At 39.0% G+C, this 21,519-nt stretch overlaps 3 protein-coding genes across 4 annotated transcripts; 2 read left to right on the top strand and 1 right to left on the bottom strand.

The window, feature by feature from the left end:
* Positions 1 to 1,636: 1,636 nt before the first annotated feature.
* prpf18 (PRP18 pre-mRNA processing factor 18 homolog (yeast)) lies at positions 1,637 to 8,145 on the bottom strand. Its single transcript, XM_080874507.1, has 10 exons — positions 7,994 to 8,145; positions 7,571 to 7,648; positions 5,645 to 5,746; positions 5,411 to 5,524; positions 5,079 to 5,225; positions 4,855 to 4,923; positions 4,173 to 4,313; positions 4,017 to 4,088; positions 3,791 to 3,946; positions 1,637 to 2,278 (listed from the first exon to the last, which is right to left on the bottom strand). The coding sequence occupies exons 1-10, from the start codon at positions 8,057 to 8,059 to the stop codon at positions 2,198 to 2,200; spliced, it is 1,026 nt and encodes a 341-aa protein (XP_080730633.1). The 5' UTR covers positions 8,060 to 8,145; the 3' UTR covers positions 1,637 to 2,197.
* Positions 8,146 to 9,356: 1,211 nt separating this feature from the next.
* Positions 9,357 to 12,996, top strand: bend7 (BEN domain containing 7; the record flags this gene model as incomplete). Its single annotated transcript, XM_080875599.1, has 10 exons — positions 9,357 to 9,420; positions 10,015 to 10,092; positions 10,178 to 10,531; positions 10,735 to 10,851; positions 10,928 to 11,274; positions 11,686 to 11,793; positions 11,912 to 12,029; positions 12,106 to 12,219; positions 12,372 to 12,413; positions 12,938 to 12,996. 10 exons carry the CDS (start codon positions 9,357 to 9,359, stop codon positions 12,994 to 12,996), a joined length of 1,401 nt encoding a protein of 466 aa, XP_080731725.1.
* A 1,133-nt stretch (positions 12,997 to 14,129) lies between these two features.
* Positions 14,130 to 20,803, top strand: sephs1 (selenophosphate synthetase 1). 2 transcript variants are annotated; one of them, XM_080875473.1, is made up of 11 exons: positions 14,130 to 14,148; positions 14,268 to 14,356; positions 15,617 to 15,757; positions 15,861 to 15,957; positions 16,113 to 16,216; positions 16,326 to 16,433; positions 17,367 to 17,521; positions 17,615 to 17,705; positions 17,811 to 17,910; positions 18,189 to 18,401; positions 19,518 to 20,803. In XM_080875473.1, the coding sequence occupies exons 3-11, from the start codon at positions 15,662 to 15,664 to the stop codon at positions 19,730 to 19,732; spliced, it is 1,179 nt and encodes a 392-aa protein (XP_080731599.1). In that variant the 5' UTR covers positions 14,130 to 14,148; positions 14,268 to 14,356; positions 15,617 to 15,661; the 3' UTR covers positions 19,733 to 20,803. The 2 variants fall into 2 exon arrangements, with proteins under 2 accessions (XP_080731599.1, XP_080731600.1); XM_080875474.1 differs by lacking the exon at positions 14,130 to 14,148 and having other exon boundaries at positions 14,288 to 14,370.
* The last annotated feature ends 716 nt before the right edge of the window (positions 20,804 to 21,519 follow it).

Here is a 21,519-nt window from a genome sequence, read left to right as displayed (position 1 = left end):
CTTTCATGGGTCCCACAGCAGTCTTTCGCCTGAGCAAAAAGGAGCACAGAGAGCAAATTTTCATCAGGTTTTCCCACATCTTACAGCCAGCAAAGGGCCTGCCCGTGGATCTGCAGGTCATTAGACAGAAAACAAGTTACACCCTCACATAATGAATACAAACCCTCATTATTATCTGGGAGTTCAGGCACTATTAAATCAGCGCCTCTCTTCAGGCTCACTGCCAAGAGAATGGGATGGGGCCAGCTATTACTTTGTAGTCTTCTTTCACATTTCAATGTTTTGGACAAGTTGGAGTGAAATGAAGAGGATGATCAAGAGACAGAGACAATACTTAACATGGATCGGATGTTTGTGTTTTAATTAGACAAAGAGCCTTTTGCAGAGCGTGTCAAAGAAACAGTTATTCTGATGTATAATTCATCAGTGTTGGGAAAAACAAGTTGTGGCTATAAACCTAGCGTGTTTTCTGTCATTGGTTAAACAATTTAGTGATTATTTCAGCTGAGAGTGAGCTAATATATATAAATACAGTTGTTCAATTCAAATATCCTCTGCCTTGCTGCACAGTTTCCCCCATAGTGATGGTGTTTCTTAGCCATGTTGCCCTTGTTGCCCACTGTGCTAGGATCTGCTTTGGACTTATCAATTTGACATTTGCCTGAGTAAGGCCATCTGATCATTACCGCACAGCGTGGCCTGCTGTTGGTCGCATGTAGTTAGCATTCCGGTCCAAACCTGAGTAATTAACAACCTGGCTTTATTTAATTTTGAATATTCATTTTATTTTTCCAATCAACACCTAACAGAAACCCTCGGGTATTATAGGATACAATGACGTTTCTTTGTTTTGTTTTTTTACACTGAATTAAATACTTTCCTCCTGACCATCATTCACCATTACAAGGCCCTGGCAAACATCTCTGCTGACAGTGATGTACTGGGAAAAAAGCCAAAATATTTAGCCTAACTTCGTCCCAAGGACTAAAAGATAAAAGCCTCACAGGGTGGATTACTTCACATGATGTTATTTCTCGACTTCAAATGCTTCCCCACTGTAACTGCTGAAAGGAGACAGTCTTCTTTCCACTGAATTAGACGTGGATCCTGGGAGAAAGTTCAGAGGAAAATCCAGCACTAGTTCACGGTATTTGCACTGCCAACTGTCAACCTGCCAGCTGGGTCTCCAGTGACGTGGTTGGATTTGACAGCCTGAAACTGTAGTGACGTGGGTTCAGGCAGCTGAGAACGTGCTATCACAACAAGGAGCACATCATATCACCATGGTTACTCTGTTTAATAAGGTCAGAATTATGACGCTGGCTGTTAGCGTCTTAAAAAAAATCATTGTGCAAATCTAGTTTTCAACAAATGGATTGCAGTTTAGTCATTCACATAACAGGCCAATGATTTCTTAAATTATGTATTTATATCTTACAAGAATATTGCCAGTGAATTCTTAAAAACATGAGCAATAAAGAAGATACTGAAGCATGCTATGGTGAGAGTACTTCATTTGAGATCATCTTACTAATTTAAGAAATCATTGGCCTATTATGTGAATTATGCAGCTAAGGTTATGAGAAAACAAATCTTGACTCATTTAATCTCATTTAAAAGGGGAAATTAATACTTAACACTTTATTTAAAAAACAGTTTCGATGTATGGTGTTCAAAAAAACAAAATACGAAAAAATATTTTAATGACAGTGATCACTTTTTTCTTTTTGTTTATTGTTTTCTTAAAGAAAGTGCACAGAAAACAGCATGAAAAGCATGAAACCTCAGGTGTAATTAAACTTACACTGTCATAGCATGAAAAGCATTTGTTGATGTTAAGAGTTAGAGTCTATATTAAAATTAAAAGCATCCAAATAAATTTATGCTCTCTGCCACAGTAACTTTCTAGATTTTCCCAGTATGTTTGCAACGAAGGACGTAAAGTCTACTGGGACAAAAGAGTTGAAATACAAAATGGTTTTTTTACTCTTACAAGTTGGCACAATATTGACTGTACATAAACAGGCTTACTGAACCCAGTCTTCTTTAATTTAGACATCTTTTCCAGAGTAATCCCTTACTAAAGAAGATTATGCCACAACCAAAATTCAAAAGGTACAAAAAAAAGAAAAAAGGAAGAAAAAAAAATCCAACGTTGAACTGCGATACAACGGATCAGGCAGGCTTAAATAACGAGTTAAAGAGCATTGTACTCCACGCACTTTGATGGATCAGTAGGGAAGTGTTTCTGGCAGATGGTCATTAGCCTCTTTAGTCCCTGTAGAGAAAGGGAAAAAAAATCAATCAAGAAAATTAAAGTTTGAGTGAAAAGCGTTTAAAAACGGAGACTTCAGGCTACAAGAAGACAAGAGTAAGGTTATATCATTATTACTGGGCATGCCAAGGAGCTCATTTCCTAAATTGCCTAGAAATATTGTTTTCCCTTTTAAACACTCAGGTGCCAAATAAACAATGTAAGCCTTAAAAAATATGAATATAACCTAGAATATTAAGTTTTTACAGAGTTTTTGGGGATGCACAACTATAACGAAAATGATAACATATTGTTAAAAATCTGTTTCTATTCAATTTTATTTACACAGTGCCAAATCACAACAACAGTTGCCTCAAGGAGCTTTATATTGTAAGGTAAGGACCCTACTTAAGGGTAAGTTTAAGTAGGGTCTTTACAATAATGTTACAATAATGTTTTCCTCATGGGGCAGAATTCTAATGCCAATTTGTTAATAACCACCAAATAATGTAAACACACTGCATAATTGCAAGGAGCATGTTCATAACGTCCACGAATACACACTGTCTTAAACATGCAGTGGTAATTCGATTGTACTAACTCTTATACACTTAAATGCGGGACGCTGTCCTGAAAACAAACGCCAACCTAGTAATGATTTTAAAAGTCGCCTGAAGGACAGGAGTAAATTTTGTTTTCCATAGAAATATGTTTTGGTCACAGTTTTTTGGTTTACATAAAAACACCACCGAAATCAAGAGGACACACATGACTGCGTGTAAAACCATATGAACATTTTAAAAATCTTTTAAAACAATCTTTAAAAACTTTTAAAAATGTTTCAAGTTGTAATCTTTAAAGTCTAAGGTGTTTTCCCACCAGTACTATTTGGTTTGCTTGAATCAAATTATGATTCGCTTTCTCACTGGGTGTGGTTCATTTGTGCAGATGTGAACACAACGATTGGACTCGGTTACAAAAAAAAATATACCTGACCTAATTACAAGGCGTACAGTGCAAGTTTGAGCTAAATGCTTTTGCCGTAACCAGGTACGCTTTGTATTCTGGAATGTGGCATAGCACCATACATGGCCAGAGTGCATTAACTATAGCAACTAGCTGTAAAATCAACCACAGGCCAACTACTCCAGAACGCAGCACCTTCTTCCTGTACTTTTGTTGCCCATGCCCCAGACGCAGCTAAAATCAAACCGTATGAAAAAATTCATCAACTGAATCAGATCAGACAAAACAAATTATAGATGTGAAAACACTCTGAAGCCTTGATTATATTTCCATATCTTTGAGCCTGCATGGGTCAGGGTAATGTCAATTTCCAAAGCGCTGACTCGTCAGTGAGGAATTTACATTTACAATATACTGCACCAATTACACACGCTGCACATGCACCCCAGGTGGAGGACTTCAAAAAGTAAAATAGGAATAACTACTCAGCCGTGATATCTAAAGCTGTTCGTGTCTGTCTCAGCAACAGGTTAGCATAAAAACACAAGTGTGTATAACTCTGGGTCTAACCTGAATGTATTTTCTCTGCGTCTCGTCATTAAGAACGTGGGCCACGTGCTTGGAGAAGATCTTTTCTCGTCCTGTACGGGCGTGGATTCCCACCATAGTCACACCAATTGGCCAAGGGGCATTACCAATGGCCATCTGTAGATATGCATCATTTGCCTAAAAGACATTTAGGAAAGTTTATAATGGATGCAAAAATAACAACAGGGGCTACATGATATTATCATACCTTGACGTATTCTCTCTCCAACATGAACTTTATGATGTCTGTGATTGACTCTTTGATGTCAGCTTGTAAATTCTGTAAAAGATAATGATGAAAAGTAAATCCACACATGAAAGAACTATGCACCATAGTTTGTTTTGCTCCAGCCACAAAAATTACCTTCTTCCTGAGCTTCCTGAAGAGAGGCTTGAGGTAAGACTCGGTCTGCGAGTGTGTCGCACTGGCCAGCTTGCCCTGAACGCTGCGCTTCACGTGGTCCTCTCGGCTGTTCAGATCTTTGGCCCAAACGCCAAGAAGAAACTAGAGTCCAACAACAGGAAAACGTTTCCAAGAAATGCAGTGGTAACTAACACTAGACAAATGTCCATTATTTGACCCATTTGAAAAAGAACAAATAAAAGAAATAAATATAATAAAAATAACTCATAATGAATTCTCCTTTTGATAATGGTGCAAAAGGTTAAACTTTTTAAACTATGTAAACATATGAACAGCAGCAGGTATAGTAGTATATAATTTTTTAATTACTATTAATATTTACCCAAGAGCTCCCTGTAAACTAGGGGTGTCAAAAGTAAGGCCCAGGGGCCAGAATTGGCCCCAAAAAAGACACCAATTAGCCCCACTGGAAAGCTTCGGAAATTGCGGAGGGTGTAGATTTATGGAATTTTAACTTTAGTTTTACAACTTTTCCTATTTATATAGACCTCCCCTAGAGTTAAGTAATAGATACATAGTGAAATGAGAGAAAAGCTCCTGTTTTTCACCATCTAAAAAACCAAAACATTTTGTGTAAATTAATAAAAACTTTAGATCAAAAGGTCAAGCATGAAATTCTTACCCTCAAAAATTTAGCAATAACATCCTGGTCTCCATCATCGTCACCTGTTCCAAGAGTTTTTCCAAGAGCCTAGGGGGATATTTTCATTATTAACACAAAAACACCACCCACAAACATAAAATGATTGAAAACAAAACAAACTGTGTCCGAAAATTTATCTGACAAAAAGAGAAGCTATTTAATAACTGGAGATTCATTCTTTTTTCTTGGACATTGCACTGTACCTCAAGTTCTTCTATTGTGGTGTTTTCTTCGTGCACTTTTAGGTCATGCTGTGTGTCCAATTCTCCTGACTCTGTTCCTCCAACAATCTCATTCAGGTACTGCTGGTCAATCTTGTCCATGGCGGCTTTCAGATCATTCCTCAAGCCCTTGGCACAGTTAAAACAGCAAATATTATGAGTGTCAATCAGCATTCTGACACTAAAATAAATTCAATCTCTCCTAAATACAATCAAGAACATTTAAAGTGGCATGCAATTTTCCAGAGTAGATGGAATGAATGTGAATTTCAACTGCATGTTTTTTCCAAAATCCAGTTAACACTCAATCCTACCTTGTTTACTTCTGGGGCCAGAATCTCAATTTTCCGGAGCCTCTGGAAGGCATCATAATCGGACTCGCCAAACAATCGGATCGGTTCCCCTCGTTCTCTAAGTCGTCGAATAACCTACACAAAAACAGTGATGCAAATGAAATATTTATTCACTTGGTGGTAAGAAAATGAAATGTTATGATATTTAAAGGAAAATGAATGAAAAGAAAGTGTTGATGTTTTATACTGACTCACCTCCTGTCGTGAAAGTGTCATTGGGAGCTTCTCTTCTGTGAGCTCCAGTTCCAAGACTGGATTAGTTGAAGTGGATGGCTCATCTTCCTCTTTCTTCTCAATCTTATGGACAATATTGAGGGAACAGAAATACACCAGCATTACTGGAAGAACATGAAAGCAATTTGGAGGATCTCAATTTAATCTAATGTTTCTTGGCAAAATGACAAATAAAACTACTACAAAAGAAATGAGGGGGGAAAAGCATCTGCAATGTCTTCATGAGCTGAGACCTCATGACCAAAGAGACAAAAAGGCATCAACAAAATAAACAGAACTGCAAACATTCACACCACTCCCTTACCGGCAACTCTTCAAGAAAGACAAGTAACACAATAAGTTACCAAAAAAGAAAGCATATAACAAACACTACACCAACATGATAACTTTAGCGGCTGTAACATCTTATGTGTGATTTAGGCTTCTGCGGGAAATTTAAATCCTAACTTACAACGCAACCGAAAACCCTTGTTAACCCTAGCCGTTGTGGGCTGTGTTGACCTGCTGTGTAGTTACATCAGATTACATGCAAGGTTACAGCATAGGGTTAAAAAGTGTTTTTGGTTACAACGTAAGTAACAAGGTAGATTTCCCACAGAAGTCTAAATCACCCATCAGGCCTAAACACAGGAAAAAGATACTCTGTATTCTTTGCACAACAAAACTCAAAATATACCCAAATCATGCTTTAAAAGGCACATGCATGCCAGCACTCTTAGATTGTGGTTTAAAAAGCACAATCTAAAAGAACCAGCAAATGGTGACAAAAAGCCTTCTCAGTAAACAACAGCTCTTTCGCTTTAAATAAAACATAGTACGCTGCCCGTGTACAAAGAGAATGGCTTAATGAGCCAGGTTTTTAAGCTTTGCACAAAGTATAACATAAATACAATCTGCCACTGAGCAGCTGTTAAAATGTCACGGTAAACATGTTGCACACCATAATTTGCTTAAATATTAAAAGCTTATGTCACAAATTAACTGCAAAAATAAGAAGCAGAGCTTGATAACAAAAACACTTTTTCATTTCAGTACATTATCCCATGCTGAAATCAACACCGTGGCAGTGTCCCACTTTTGCTTTGAAGCTTCCTTTCCGTGTTCCTTTGCTTTCTGACAAGTGGCTGTAATACATAACTAGCCTGGCATAAGGCAAAGCTGTGATAATGACTGTGGCACATATAAATATTTCATTTATATGACATTTAAACTATGTTGATAATTTGGAAATGACACAGTTTAGCATCCACAGAATGCAGGTGAGTTTAAATCAAGCTTTCAAATGCTTTCATCTTATTGATAAAATTTTAAAATCACCTTGAAAAGTCTAAATCTATCCAGCAGAAGTGAGCTGGTGAATATTTCCATTTGTGTAAAGCTGATATCCAGTTATTATACAATAAGTTACTACTAGGTGAGTCCAGGCATCCTGTACCAAAATATCCAGTGCTCGTGTGGTTATTTGTAACAACCAGAAAATGTGCCCTCCGCTATATCTTTTAGGTTTTCATCCCAACAGATTTCAGTAAGAACTTCCAGAAAGGATGCCTAGGAAGCATGAGCGTTTAGGACACAGTGTGTTTTATCCTTTTATCATGCATCCTGTTGGCTACTTTCACTGTGCAATGCCATACCTGGCTCTCAGGAGTCTCTCTCTGAACCTACAGATGCAGGCAGCAGAGGCAAATTGGGGGAAAACACCACAGTAAACACAAATACAGACACTGTTGTACACCTGAGTATCAACACCTGTCCTTATCTTTTTGCTGGCAGAAGGTTTACTCGTTATTTTTGTGTCACACTAACCAAGCCAGACAGTGAATTAAATAAGTCTGAGTGTCTCAGGAAAATCGAGAGAGTGAGAAGCAGAGTGATGTTGACATGAACCTTGTATCCGCATCTTCTGAAGTAATCGTCTCTTTCCTTCTGTGAGAGCTCAGCTCTTTTAAAGAATTTTTTTGAGTCCTGGAAAGAAAAAGAAGCAGGTACTTATGTTTGCATTAAAAAAATTAAATGTTAGGATAAGTTTAAACGGTATAAATACCAGAATTTCTGCTTAAATCGTGATACTATAAAGTTAATGTTCTGTTACGTAGCAGCAATTACAATTTGTAAACTACAGCTCTGTGTTTAGCTTAATCCTAAAGTTAGCTTTATATTCTACTGCAGATGGAGTTCAGTACTTTATAGATAAAGCTATCGATATGGATGAAAAACGATCATTCTAAAAATACTTAACTAGCCTGGTTAAACGACGTGTTAGCAACGTAGCCAAGCTAACAATAACAAGCAACTTCGTCGGATACTTACGTCAACAAGATTCTTTTCTTCAAGGAGTTTCCTCTTTCTTTCGATCTCAGCTTTAAGTATATCCATCTGAAAGGTTTATTTTAACAAAAAAACAGCACATTAAGGTTAGTCTGCGTTAGTCTGAAACGCGCTTGCCTAAACCGGAAGGTAACATGAAGCTTTTTAGAATTTTCAAAATAGTTGTTTCAAAATAAAAGCATTAGAACACAATGTAATCTGTGTCAAATGAATCTGTTTTTCAGTGAATTTAAGAGGACACCAAAATAATAAGGTCAAATAGACAGTAAAAAAGAGATACTCCTTTATGTATTCTTTTCTGGATATGTATGCACAGTATTTAGCCAAATATTGGGATAACCCAACAATTAAACCACAACTATGAACACCATGTTCTGCTGTGAGGACAATGACGGGGCCCAGTGCATTGCTCCAAGCCTGCAAACCTCTAAACTCACCACTATGATCCCATTGTGTCAAGCATCAAAATGGACCGAAACAGGTTCAATCCAAACAGGGAAATTTAGAAAATGGGTCGACACTTGTTTGTTTTACGTATCTGACAATAATGCGCTATACTCCAAGAAGGGAAGATGAAAAATCCTGACTTAACTTTTTGAAATCCTCCAAAATCTTTTGTATTTTGGTGATAAAGGAAATTATAGCGAAAGAGACTAAATGGCCTTCACTTGTGATAAGTGACTCAATATTACTTCCTATATTTTCTGCTGATGACTTTAGAATTATACAGTTGTTATGAGTGGAGGAGGAAGCATGATCCCTTTAATGAACAAAAATAGATTTACAAAGATATCGACCACAGTAAACACCAAACATCTGGTAACTGAGTTGTTTCTCCTTTCAGTCAAACGACGTTTGGCTTTTGGCTCCTTTTTTCATCTACAGTAGCCTGTAAAATAAGTCCTTTTAAAAAAAAATCTCTAAAGTTTGTTTTTCTGTTTCAGTGCTGTTTGTGTTAATACCGGTCCACAGTTTGGACACCACTAGCAAATGTCTGACTCGACCTTTCAGTTGAGAACATACCATCAGGTGGCGCAAAAGGATATGTGACGATTTTTTAATATTAAAGTCATTAATTTATTTACATGACGGAAGCCAAGAAGCTGCATCATGCTGGCAAAGGGAATGGACTGTAGAATACAACTGAACGGGCCACTTTGAGCTTAACACTGCGAATATTTGCGAAGAGATAGGAGAATCTGTAGCGCAAGCAGGAAATAAATTTAACTGATTAATAAGGCAGACGGACAGTGATTCCGCTGAGTGTAACCTAGTCAGTGATTTCGTCCTCCCGAAGAGCGAATATTTTTTCCACTGCACGACTTACTGGATATTCCACCTGAAGATGGAGTTTGGAGAAAGGAAGAGGAGAAGGAAGTCGCAGAGCTTTAAACTGGTCACGGATGGAGGTAAACTGCTGAATGAATGCAAGACCTTGCAAGACGCGCGTCTGTGTCTGGGTGTTTGTCTGGCGCTGTGCGCCAGCAGAGACGACTCTGTAAACAAAAGCGATAGCCACGACAATGCCCAGTCTGTGCCTCGGTTTTAACCAGCAGCTAACTATAGGGATTCACATCTTGCATGTAAAAGAAAATAAAAGAAACATCCTAGACATCAGTCTTAACGCGGCTCATTCCGGTTAGATTTTTAAGACTGAATTAAGTAAGCAAATTGAATAAAATGTGAAAATATGTTGCGCACTCTGAGCTCGTAACAAGGAGCTTCAACTGTGCACTTTTTGCTTAAGCTGTAAGGAACACACCACCTCTCTTGACTACACTACTTCATATCACCTACAGGTGGTGGTTTTTGCATGGGATGGGGTGGGGGTGAGGTGGAGGGTTCTGCTTTGGTAGGCATCACAGCTCATTAGCCCGCACAAGCTTCAACCTTACAAGGCAAAAGGCCGCAATATCATCCTGTGACATCTGTCACCAAGGTTTTGTTGCGTTTCTTTACAGCTGTGCTTCATAACGAAACTATTCAGTTTTTTTTCTTTGCAGATTTAGAGCCTTCATATGTGATTAACTCCAGCTCCAAAGATGCCAATGGGGAGCCAAAGGATGGTGCTATGCCTGATGGTATGTGCCATTCAGAGAATGAATTTTGATTATATATCATACAAAATATCAGTAATTACATGAGCACCATTCTCTCTTAATGTAGCTTGGCTGGAGGATGAGGGCATGGAGATCAAAAGGCAAATCACAGGAATGATGAGGCTTCTGAGCGATAAGACCAGCAGAATATACCAGCGTGCTGGTACAGAGCAGGATAGCTTAACAAAGGAGCCCCAGGAAAAGCCTCTGAACTGGATAAATCAGCCTGAACTTTTATCTCTGGTGTCAGAGGACCACCAGAGCAACAGCTGGAACTCTGCAGAGGATCCAGGGCCTTCACCTTCATCCATATCCATCCCAGTCCCAAACAGCCCAGGCTGCGGCCAGTACAGCACACGCTCCAGAGCCCTCAGGATTCTCAACAGCACAAAGGGTTTAATCAAAGTGAATGAAACTAATGGTAGGATATCGGTGCATGTTTGAAAGGAGAAAACTACTAAACAAATTTTAAGTTATTTGAAGAATAGTGAATTTCATTAAATATTGAGTGATGAACACCAGCAATGGCTTACACCTTTGTTGTTACATTAAAGCATGTTTGCACTTGTGTGCATATGTTAGAGTGAACAAGCGCTAATAAATGCATCCCTCATTTCCCCGCAGATGTAGTTCCTCCTACTGTGCCAGAAACCCCCTGCTGTATGTGTAACTGTAAGGGCACCTTGCAGGCTATTCTGCAGGAACTACGTGGCATGAGGAGGTTGATGCAGAATCAAAAAGGTTAGTAAATGAACACCAATACACACTCTAAAATAAAGAGATAAACACAATATAATGTTTTTCTGCCTTTTAATAGCATCTTTAGAAAAGCAGGAAAGGGCAGCATCGCCGTCTCAACCTCGCCTAGGTGCAGGACCCAGTCCTCGCCACAGGCCTCGAAAGAGGAGACCAATCTATAGGATGGCTCCGCTATCTGTGTTTAGCACCAGAAGAGCTGGTCTTGCTCCTCTGGATGCATCACTGCTAAAAGCTGCACCTGTGGAATCTGTAAAGAAGCGAGAATGTGAGAAACAAGACTCATCTACAACCAACAATCATCCCATCTCCTCTGACATTCCTGTGCCACCACCTCAGACCAACCCAGTGACGGTCAACAACACATCTCCTCTCCTGAACCAACTACGGGAATCACAAGCATTAGAGGTAATCTTTACCTTAGTGTGGATGTACGTATGCAGCAACGTGTGCTTACCAAGCCTCATTTGCACGCTCAATTTGATTCAGGTGCACTGCACCTGTCTTATGAATTTGAACGTGTATGTGTATTTGCATGTAAAAATAATTTGCAGCCTAAACGTTGCTTCTTTTGTGAAGCTCCATATCTAAAAAAAAAGTTTAAGTACCTTGATTTTTCCTTGTTTTTTGCCTAATGAGACATAAACCTTTGTGCAAACATCCTTGCGGTTTATTTTACAGCACATCTATGATTTGAGCTAATGCTAGAAATGAAGATAACGTCTTCTCGCTTTTTCTTTCTAAAAACTCATATTTCAACTGGTGACATTTATTTAATGCTTTACAATTAACACTCTGTGTTGCTTGACTCCTTCACAGTCTGAGGTGCGTCTTGCAGAGGATTATGACGTGTTTATTTCTAAGGCCCAGCTAGACTCCATTCTGGTCAACTATACACGCTCAGGCAGCCTGCTGTTCCGGAAACTGGTGCACGTCTATGATTTTTAAAAGCGTTTTCTCTGTCGTTCTGATTATATTATAATCGTGTGAAATGTGAACAAAGAACAAAAATGCTGCTTGGTCAAGAGCTCTGCTGTGTGTTTAGGTGTGTGCCTTCTTTGATGACGCCACGCTGGCTAACTCCTTGCCAAATGGCAAAAGGAAGAGAGGGCTAAATGATAACCGTAAGGGCTTGGACCAGAACATTGTGGGTGCCATTAAAGGTAAGGCAGAGAAAGAAAAACTAAAGTGTAACTACATTTCTGAACAAACGTTAATGTAACTATGGTGTGTGTCCAGTTTTTACAGAGAAATACTGCACTGAACACAAAATAGAGAAGTTGCCTGGGCCACGAGACTGGGTTCAGATCCTTCAAGATCAGATCAAACTTGCAAGGAGGAGGCTGAAAAGAGGTTCTGCTGCTAAATCATTTAAACCATTTTAATATTTTTCCTTGATTAAGGTGGTAGAGGAAGCCCATTCCTTTTACAATACTTGTAAGGCAGCTCGTTTCAAGGCTAAAGAAAAGGCCGTCTGTCAATCTATGTTGTCTTTGGCTCTTCAGATGCCGTAGAAGCAGAAGACATCTCAAATGGACCATCCACAAGTATTAAACTCGTTATTATGATTTTTACACTTATGGGTGTCTGCCACACGTGGGCACACACACAGACCCATACATTAATTCAGTTGTCTGTTTTGACCATTTTCTGGTTACTGGTTCCCTTCATGTCAGCCCTCCATCTTACAAAATCTTTCCATCAGCCCCCCTCTGAGTACACAATGGCTTTACCTCTCCCCACATCATTGTCACAGCACACACACACACACACACACACACACACACACACACACACACACACACACACACACACACACACACACACACACACACACACACACAAGCTGGTGTTGTCATGCTGTCACAGTGACTTTTGACATTTTCATGCAGCTTTCCAAAATGTCAGCTAATTATCCTCACACCATGCCGCATATCCACTCTTTCACCTCTATATTTCACCCTCATTGTCACAATAGCATTTTATTTTGTTGCCATGTTCATTCATTAAGATATCTTTTTGGTGATAATATATATATCATTTTGACAATATTTTCTTCCTTCTTTTAAAGGCTGTGATAATAAACAGGCTGCAAGTGAAGAGAGGATAGCAGCGAACACAACTGGTTAATCCAATGGCTGCCACGATGGCCTTACAGTAGAGTCTTGTCTTCATTATTTCTCTGAATTGGTGCATTTTGCCACTATTTGCAGCTGTTAACTGCTATGTGCTATGAATGTAAAGAGACATAAAATAGGACCAAACAAGAATCCCAATGTAGCATTTGTGTTCCAAAAGGCTTTTCATTGGGGCCCCATTTAAATGCTGAGATTTGGAATTTTGTGAAAATAAACACTGAACTATATAGCGGTTAGGTAATAAAATCGGTCACTTACTGTTTACATAAAAGACAACAGCCTTAAAAGCTAACTTGTTTTATTTCCATGCAATGAAATAAAGATCAAACATCTCAAATGAGACTAAGTACTATAACACTATTGCGTTCATTTATTTAGCAAAAACTAAACTTCACGGGAAGCTGTTCATTGTGAATTGTGCCTTTCAAGTAACTTTAGTGGGTTTAATGTGCAGTGCAGCATCCACCTTATATCCAGACATTACATCCAAATGCAAACATCTTGTAAACATGGTCCGATGTATTTCTTTTTGGGGCAAATTTTAATTCATTAAAAAAATTTGCAAATTAACAATAGGTTTGCAGTCTACATTTGGTGAAAATATAAAAATATATCGCACACTATAAATGTTTTTTTTTTCTTTATTAGATTTTTAGGCTATGCATACCACTGCAGTTGGTGTCAATATTGTGATGACATTATGTATTTTCCTTTCATTTTTGCTAACTGTACATATATTTAAAAAATAAGGTTGATCCCACCATTAAATCTACTTTATTCAAAGTTGCTGTTCGTGTGTTTTTTTTATATTGTGTAAAGTATAATTAACAAAACAAAGCACTCAAATATGTTAAAAGAAAAGTTTCAAATTTAGGCTAATTGTTATCAAAACACAAGCTAAAAATGATAAAATAAAAGTTATTTTATCTTTTATTAGGGTAACTTCGAGCCAGGCAATGTTGTGTTGCTGTAGTCGCACTTGGAGGGAAACAGTAAATTAAAGGTACACTCCATTGTTGAGATTTTGTTGCCAGACTTCACAGCTCATTAAAGGGGATGTTGAAGCCGCCAGTGTGCAGAAGGAGGACCCTTTGAGATCTGGTTAGTTTCCTTCTTGCATTCTAATTCACGCATTTTTATAAAGGTGAGCAGAGGTTGGATACATTTTTTTAAAACACAATATGCTTAATTACTCACGATACTTCTACAGTTTTATTCGCTTAGACCAATGTTAGAAGTCAAATATGTGTCACTTTTCGTCAGGCTTTCTCGCAGGACAGCCGTTTGTAGCCCCGGTGCATGCTGGTGCCTTCCCCGCTCTTCTGTCGGGATCCGCCGCTAACGTGAAGCTGGTAAGGATAAAATGGTCAGAGCAATTAAAGGGGAAATGTTGCAAGAATATACCTCCGCTTTGGTCCTAAAATCACATCTAGAGCAGTTGTAAACACTTCTATTGCACCGCAGCGTTACAAAGTTTGCACACGTAGCAGGTGCAGCGCGGTTTTATTCGTGTTGACGCTAATGTTGCACACATCGCATGGCGAGGGACAGGAAAGGGTTAATTTTTTCCGCCGCCGACATTTTTGTTCGGCGCTCTACGGCAACTTTTTAACGTACATGTGCTACGAGCTGACACTGCGACTCAACGCTACGCGTCACGTTTAGGTCGCAGTGTGCGTCTTATCTGTTTTTAGATGTGCAGCAGCTCTTGAAGTGGGTTGCTCATCGGCTCTTTGTTACACGGGGCTGTTCAACGGCTGCTGCATGGAGCAGCGTTTGCTAGCAAGAGCTAGCAGCAGTAGCCAAAACTGCATTTTCAGCAAAACAAACAGACGTAGAGGGTGTAGCTGTCATTATCAACGCACGTGTCTTAAAGCTGAGCTGCCGACAGCGTGTTATGCCGCTCACATCACACGGAATCACTCACACATCATTACTTTTATTGTTAGCCTGTGCCCAAGGGTTGAATGAACTTGGGATCATTGCTTGTCTTGAACACTACCCCACTATACCAGTAACGGCCCCTTCATCAGCTCACGCCGGTTTATGTTAAAATCCGAGATTATAAGGAACAACCAACTTGCACGGCGTTTCAGTTTTATCAACTTTGTGGAGCTTATTTTTGGGAACACAAAAGTTTATTATATTTTCAGTGATTGGAGAGTATGGGGGGAGGGGGGGGGGGGCTTTTAGGTGATGCCACATTCATTATTGTGCATTTCAATTTAAAGGTATCCGACACCCCGTTGCCTTAAAAAAAGAATATAATAATTATCAAAACTAGTATTTAACAAATTAAAAACATTTAATAACAACTGTGCATTAAAATCGCCATGCAGTTTTTTATTATTTATTTGTAAACTTGTTTCAATCACAAAATACAACACGCCTGCATTAATAATATCACACTGATCTTTGAGTCGTGTTTATAGTAGTAACTTCTAATGTACTTAGGTGTTCCTAATATTTTGTCAACAGAGCTCTGGGACAAGATTTCTATCATTGCAGCAAAAGAGATGCCAACCAGCATCTCTTTTGCTCAACATTTGCATTTATTTTCTTGAGACACCCAGACACTGTCTCTAATCACCAGTTTTATTTATTTTTCATAGTCATTGATGTGGTTCTAGTGGTGCGGACCCAGAGCTTCTTCAGACATGTCTGTGAGGGAGTCTTTTAACCCTGAAAGCTATGAGCTGGACAAGAACTTCAGGCTCACACGGTTTGCTGAGCTCAAAGGCACAGGCTGCAAGGTTAGCTGTCTACAAAAAAATCTGCCTTGAATGTGTTATTTTCTTTGCACAGATTAGTGAGGAAATAATACATCAAAATTGTGGTCATTTTCTCTAATCACAGGTCCCCCAAGATGTGTTACAGAAGCTGCTAGAAACCCTGCAAGAGAACCACTATCAAGAGGATGAACAGTTCCTGGGGGCGGTTATGCCTCGATTAGGTAATTCTTAAAATCATATAGCACATTAATAGCAATGCTATCTCTCCCCCACCCCTTCTTTTTTTAAGCATAGCAGCAAATACATGGTCACAGTTCACAGGTCACAAGTGCAGACACTCTAAAATATTACATTAAGAGAGATATTCTTTATGAAGGCATTGGCATGGACACGTGTGTGATCCCCCTCCGGCATGGTGGCCTTTCTCTTGTCCAGACAACAGACTACATCTATCCCATTGTGGATGACCCTTACATGATGGTAAGGACCTTCCCTTCTTCATTAGCATTACTTTTCTGGTTTTCTTTCATTAAATTACTTTGCATACCAAACCTGTATGTGATGAATTTTCATGGTCTCTTTTCTATAGGGAAGAATTGCTTGTGCCAATGTTCTAAGTGACCTGTACGCCATGGGAGTTACTGAGTGTGACAACATGTTGATGCTTCTGGGAGTCAGCAACAAAATGTCAGAGAAAGTAAGACACATCTTGCTTAAGTAAAGGTACACTTGCTGGACACTTTACTAGTACCGGGTTAGACATCCTTTTGGCTTTGCAAATGTTTTAATTCTTTGAGATTCACCAAAGTGCTGAAATAATTTCTTTGGAGATTTTGGTCTATATTGACATGATGGCTTCACACAGTTGCTGCAGATTTGTTGGATGCACATCCAAAAATCCATCCAAATTTTGACCTTTATCATCCAAGTGTGGCACCACAAATTGAGACTCATCAGACAAGGCAACATTTTTCCAGCCTTCTATTGCCCTGTTTTGGTGAATTTGTGTAACTGTAGCCTCAATTTCCTGTTCTTAGCTGACAGGAGTGGCATCCTGTGTGGTCTTCAGGTGCTCTGGTGTGTAGATGCCTTCAGGTTTGATGTGCTGTGTCTTCAGGGATGTGTCTGCAGACCTTGGTAGTAACAAGTGGTTATTAGAGTTACTGTTGTCTTCCTATCGGCTTGTAATGGTCTGGTGTTTCTTCTCCCATGTCTGACATCCAGTATTTGCTGGATAGTTTCTCTTTTTTGGACCATTTTCTGTACACCCTAGAGATGGTTACAAAGGAAAATCCCAGTAGATCAGCGGCTTCTGAAACACTCAGACCACTAGCAGCCATGTTATGTTCAAAGTTACTTAAATCAGCTTTTATCTTAAATCAGCCCATTCTGATGTTCAGTTTGAACTTCAGCAGGTTGTCTTGACTGTGCCTCCATGCTTAAATGCATTGAGTTGCAATCATGCGATTTGCATCAATGAGCAGTGGAACAGGTGTACGTAATAAAGTGACGGGTAATTTCATGCAATAGCCCTAGTACTGGAATCATATTAGTTTGGGACATCTCTTATTATCATCAGTGCATTTAAAATGTCCCGAGCCTCGACTCTGACATTCTTCTGTGTTTACAGGAGAGAGACAAAGTCATGCCACTGATCATCCAGGGATTCAAAGATGCATCAGAGGAGGCAGGGACGTCTGTAACAGGAGGTCAGACGGTGCTCAACCCCTGGGTAGTGATGGGAGGAGTTGCAACAACAGTTTGCCAGCCCAATGAGTTTATCATGTAGGAATGAGTTCCTGCTGCATATTTTGCTGTTTTTTGCTTCCTTGGGTGCCTTAAAACAAGCTTGACGATGCTGTGTCTGACGTTTTTCAGGCCAGACAATGCAGTGCCAGGAGATGTGTTGGTGTTGACCAAACCACTTGGAACACAAGTGGCAGTTGCAGTGCATCAGTGGCTAGATATTGTAAGTCTGCCAACTCGTTTCTGAATAATTTTGTTAAAAACCTGTTGTTTAATAATAACCAGTAACATCACTGCCTATTTATGCTTTCTTTGTGTCTCTGAAAAGCCTGAAAAATGGAACAAGATCAAGCTGGTGGTGACGCAGGAGGACGTAGAGCTGGCCTACCATGAAGCCATGATGAATATGGCTCGGCTCAACAGGACAGGCAAGACCATTAAGAGCATGTGACCTTTTCTGCCTGCCTAAACTTTTGATTATTCTCGGTTACATTTTAACAATAGCATTACCGAGTATGTGGTTCTAATGACTTTGTTTTCTCTAGTAATTATTTGTTAGTAAGAATGTAATGAGTATTATTACCCATTAGATTCTATTATATTACTAGTTGACATTATTGCATCCAGATTACTTGAGTGTTTGCAGATTTTTGGCAATAAACAAATTGATCATCATGATGCCTTTCTTACTGTCTTTTGCTTGCAGCTGCGGGTCTCATGCACACGTTCAATGCTCACGCAGCGACCGATATCACAGGGTTTGGCATCCTCGGCCACGCTCAGACGTTGGCACGACAACAGCGAAGTGAGGTGTCTTTTGTCATCCACAACCTCCCAGTGCTCGCCAAGATGGCCGCCGTGTCTAAAGCCTGTGGGAACATGTTCGGGCTCATGCATGGCACCTGTCCTGAAACATCAGGTGTGTGCGTGTGTATTTTAATGTTTTCAAGACATTGAGATTTTACCAAGGAATGCATTGAGGAATGCAGTAAGTTCTGGAAAAAGATCTTAGAAAATGAAAAAGTGTAACTAGAGGCAGCTCAACTGAATTTTATGTGCCATCAGTAAGGTAAAGCCACTTCTCACTGTAACTGATTTTACAAAAGACTGTGGTTCTGTTATTATTAATCAGCTTCTTTCTCTTTCGGGAAAATTTGTTTGGGGATGTGAATTGAGAGTTTAGTCTCCTAACAATTAGGTAGCTAAATAAGTAAAGCAGCAATAATAACAGACCATAATTGGTTGATGTTCGGGGAGAGAAGCAAGACATGTTATAAAAATTTTACATTTTGATGTTTTGTCTGATTGAAAGTCCTGAGATTGTAACTATTAAAGGTTGAAATTTGGCTGAGGTTCAGCTGTCCTTCTGATTTATCTTTTAAGCATATCAGACTTTATAGGCCATTAATTTCTTCAAGACAGTGTTGGAAGATGGCAAGCGTGTGTAATTGAGGCAGTTTGATGAAGGCGCGCATCTACAGTCACATAAGTGTCTTTGCTTAACTATGTGGAGATGTTACAGAAGCCGAAGAAGTTGTTAAATAATCTACAGGAACTTGAGCGCATCAGTTAAAAGATCTATCTTTGTGATTAGTTTATCTGCTTAATGTTTCATGCTGTGATCAACAATCTGCAGCAGAATTGATATCAAATCTGTTTTCACACATGCACTTTATGCATTAGAGCTGTGTTTTTTTGTTTTTAAAAAAAAGTCTGTTATATCCAGTTGGGCCCATGTGAGAGTGGTGCACATCATGGAGAATTTGCAGAAAGCCAGTGGATGTCATACTACCTGCAGGCAGTATTTCCAATAGTGAGAACACCTCAGGCACCGATAATCTCCAGCTGTGTGCTACATGCAAGAAATGGCAAATTTGGACCTTGTGAATTTGTTCATGTATAAAAATGCCTTTAGAGTTATCTGTAAGAAGGCCGAGTACTCCCTAACAGTGTCATATTCTAAAAATGAGTGATTTAATTAGACTTAAATCTTCATTTAAGTCACTTGTCTGACAACATCTCCTTTCATTTCTAGGAGGCCTGCTTATTTGTTTACCTCGAGAACAAGCTGCCCGCTTCTGTGCCGAGATCAAATCCCCAAAATACGGAGAAGGTCATCAAGCATGGATCATCGGGATTGTAGAGAAAGGAAACCGCACTGCTCGCATCATTGACAAACCACGAATCATAGAGGTGGCACCACAGGCGGCCACACAGAATGTCAATCCAACACCTGGTGCAACTTCTTAAACCTCCTCTGTTGCATCACAGACCGGACCCCAAAAGCTCTGAGTGATTTTAGACACATAAACTACAGAACCATCCTAGAGTGTTGAAATATATACACAAATAGTATGTACACAGAAAAGACTGGGTTGGCGTGCCATCAACATGAAAACAGCTCCACACAGTGGCCCCGTGGGGGCACATCACTACCCAGTGGACTCCACCTGCAGTATCCCCGCGATAAAAATTGGTAAGAAATAGAGCATTCTTAAAATCCACTTGCTTTTGTTGTCTATTGTACTCTGTTATGTTCAGTGTGCTTGACTGGCAGGCAGCTTCTGATAGGAGATAATCTGATACTGCTGATTCATTTTGAATCATTAGGAAGTCTGGAGTCGGTTGCCTCTTTGGCTCTCTTAAAACTGCTCTCATCAAACCATGGTGGCGTTTTTGTTTATTGTTCATTTACTTTGTTGTACAGTTATACAGCTGAGTTTTAGTTCATTGTTGTAACTGATGCCTTGAAAGAAAATAAGTGCGACCAGAATGGCTTGTTTTTTATTACTTTGACTTTTTGTATTGTCCCTGCATAAACTAATAAACCTTGATCTATTTGAAATTTGGTCTCACTTGTGTGGATAAACTAAATCAAATTGGCCATGTAGTTACAGTGTAGTTACAATTTTGAACTAAAGTTTTATAAAAAACAGATACTTCTCTAAAGTGGTTTCTTATTGTTATACATCATCGTGTGGTCATAGATACATTAATATCTGCAGAACCCTCAGGAGATGAACTGTAAACCATCTGCATTTTCATTATGTCATGTTTAACATAATACAAAATCGGAATGTTATATGAAAAACTGCCTAAAACTTCTTTGTTAGTCCACAAGTACAGGATCTTTTTTTTTTTTTTTTTTTCCCCTCATCATTGCCAGAGTATGTACGGCAAGAACACTGATTTAAAGTGAAGCTTCCAGCTGGTCAAAGGTCAGATAGCAGGGATAAATCGGGAAGCTCTCTGTAAAACTTCAGGAACATGTCAAAATCCCCTTTGCCACCTCTTAAAATAAACTTCTCTAATAAAAAAAAAGTTTTTCTGTGTCTGTCGTCAATGTATTTAAAAGCACAAGTACTCATTTTATTCTGTAATGAATAGGAATACAAAACTGTGCAAAAATCTTGAGTCACTATTCATTTCTTCATATTTTGCAAAGAAATTGTGAAATGGCTGCAGCGAGTTATTGAAACGTTCAAGAATTAATCTGAATACAGTAAACGAGACAGAAATAGAGTTTATACAAATGTAACAAGTTTGAAAGTCAACATTTGGTATGATCACTTTTATTCTTCAACACAGCATGAACTCTCTTAAAGTTTGTTGTAATTCCTTTAAGTAGTCTTCAGGAATACTTTTCCAAGCTTCTTAAAGGACATTCAAATCTCTTCTTTAGATGTTGACTGCATTCTGTTCCTACACTGCTTCAATAATGCTGAGATCTGGACACTGGGGAGACCAATTCATGAGTGGTAGTGCCTGCCCACCAATTCTTTTATACAATAAAGACATGAATTTCAGATAAGCTTTATCTGCTTTGGATAGTTTTTATACTTTATTTCTGTCAAACTGTGTTTTCTTGGGCAATTTTTGTAGATTTACATACAGTAATGGGAAAAAATTGCATGTTTTTGCAACAAAATGTTAGTAACAAAATGCTTTAATATGATTTAATATTAGTTCTTTGCTAACTTTTCTGTTGTATGTTTACACAACACTGGTTCACGGCTCGACTTAGGCGTCTTCTTATG

The sequence above is a fragment of the Rhamphochromis sp. 'chilingali' genome, assembly GCF_963969265.1.
Source record: "Rhamphochromis sp. 'chilingali' genome assembly, chromosome: 2".
In the NCBI taxonomy this organism is placed as follows: Eukaryota; Metazoa; Chordata; class Actinopteri; order Cichliformes; family Cichlidae; genus Rhamphochromis; species Rhamphochromis sp. 'chilingali'.
This window is presented reverse-complemented; position numbering and strand designations above follow the sequence as displayed.

Coding starts and splice junctions, on each gene's coding strand:
- prpf18 (XM_080874507.1), bottom strand. CDS start 8,059: ATGGATATACTTAAAGCTGAGATCGAAAGAAAGAGGAAACTCCTTGAA. Junction 5,525..5,644: donor TGACACTTTCACGACAGGAG/GTGAGTCAGTAT, acceptor GTTTTTGTGTAG/GTTATTCGACGACTTAGAGA. Junction 2,279..3,790: donor CGCAGAGAAAATACATTCAG/GTTAGACCCAGA, acceptor CTTTCTCTACAG/GGACTAAAGAGGCTAATGAC.
- sephs1 (XM_080875473.1), top strand. CDS start 15,662: ATGTCTGTGAGGGAGTCTTTTAACCCTGAAAGCTATGAGCTGGACAAG. Junction 16,217..16,325: donor TGGATGACCCTTACATGATG/GTAAGGACCTTC, acceptor TCTTTTCTATAG/GGAAGAATTGCTTGTGCCAA. Junction 17,706..17,810: donor TGCATCAGTGGCTAGATATT/GTAAGTCTGCCA, acceptor GTCTCTGAAAAG/CCTGAAAAATGGAACAAGAT.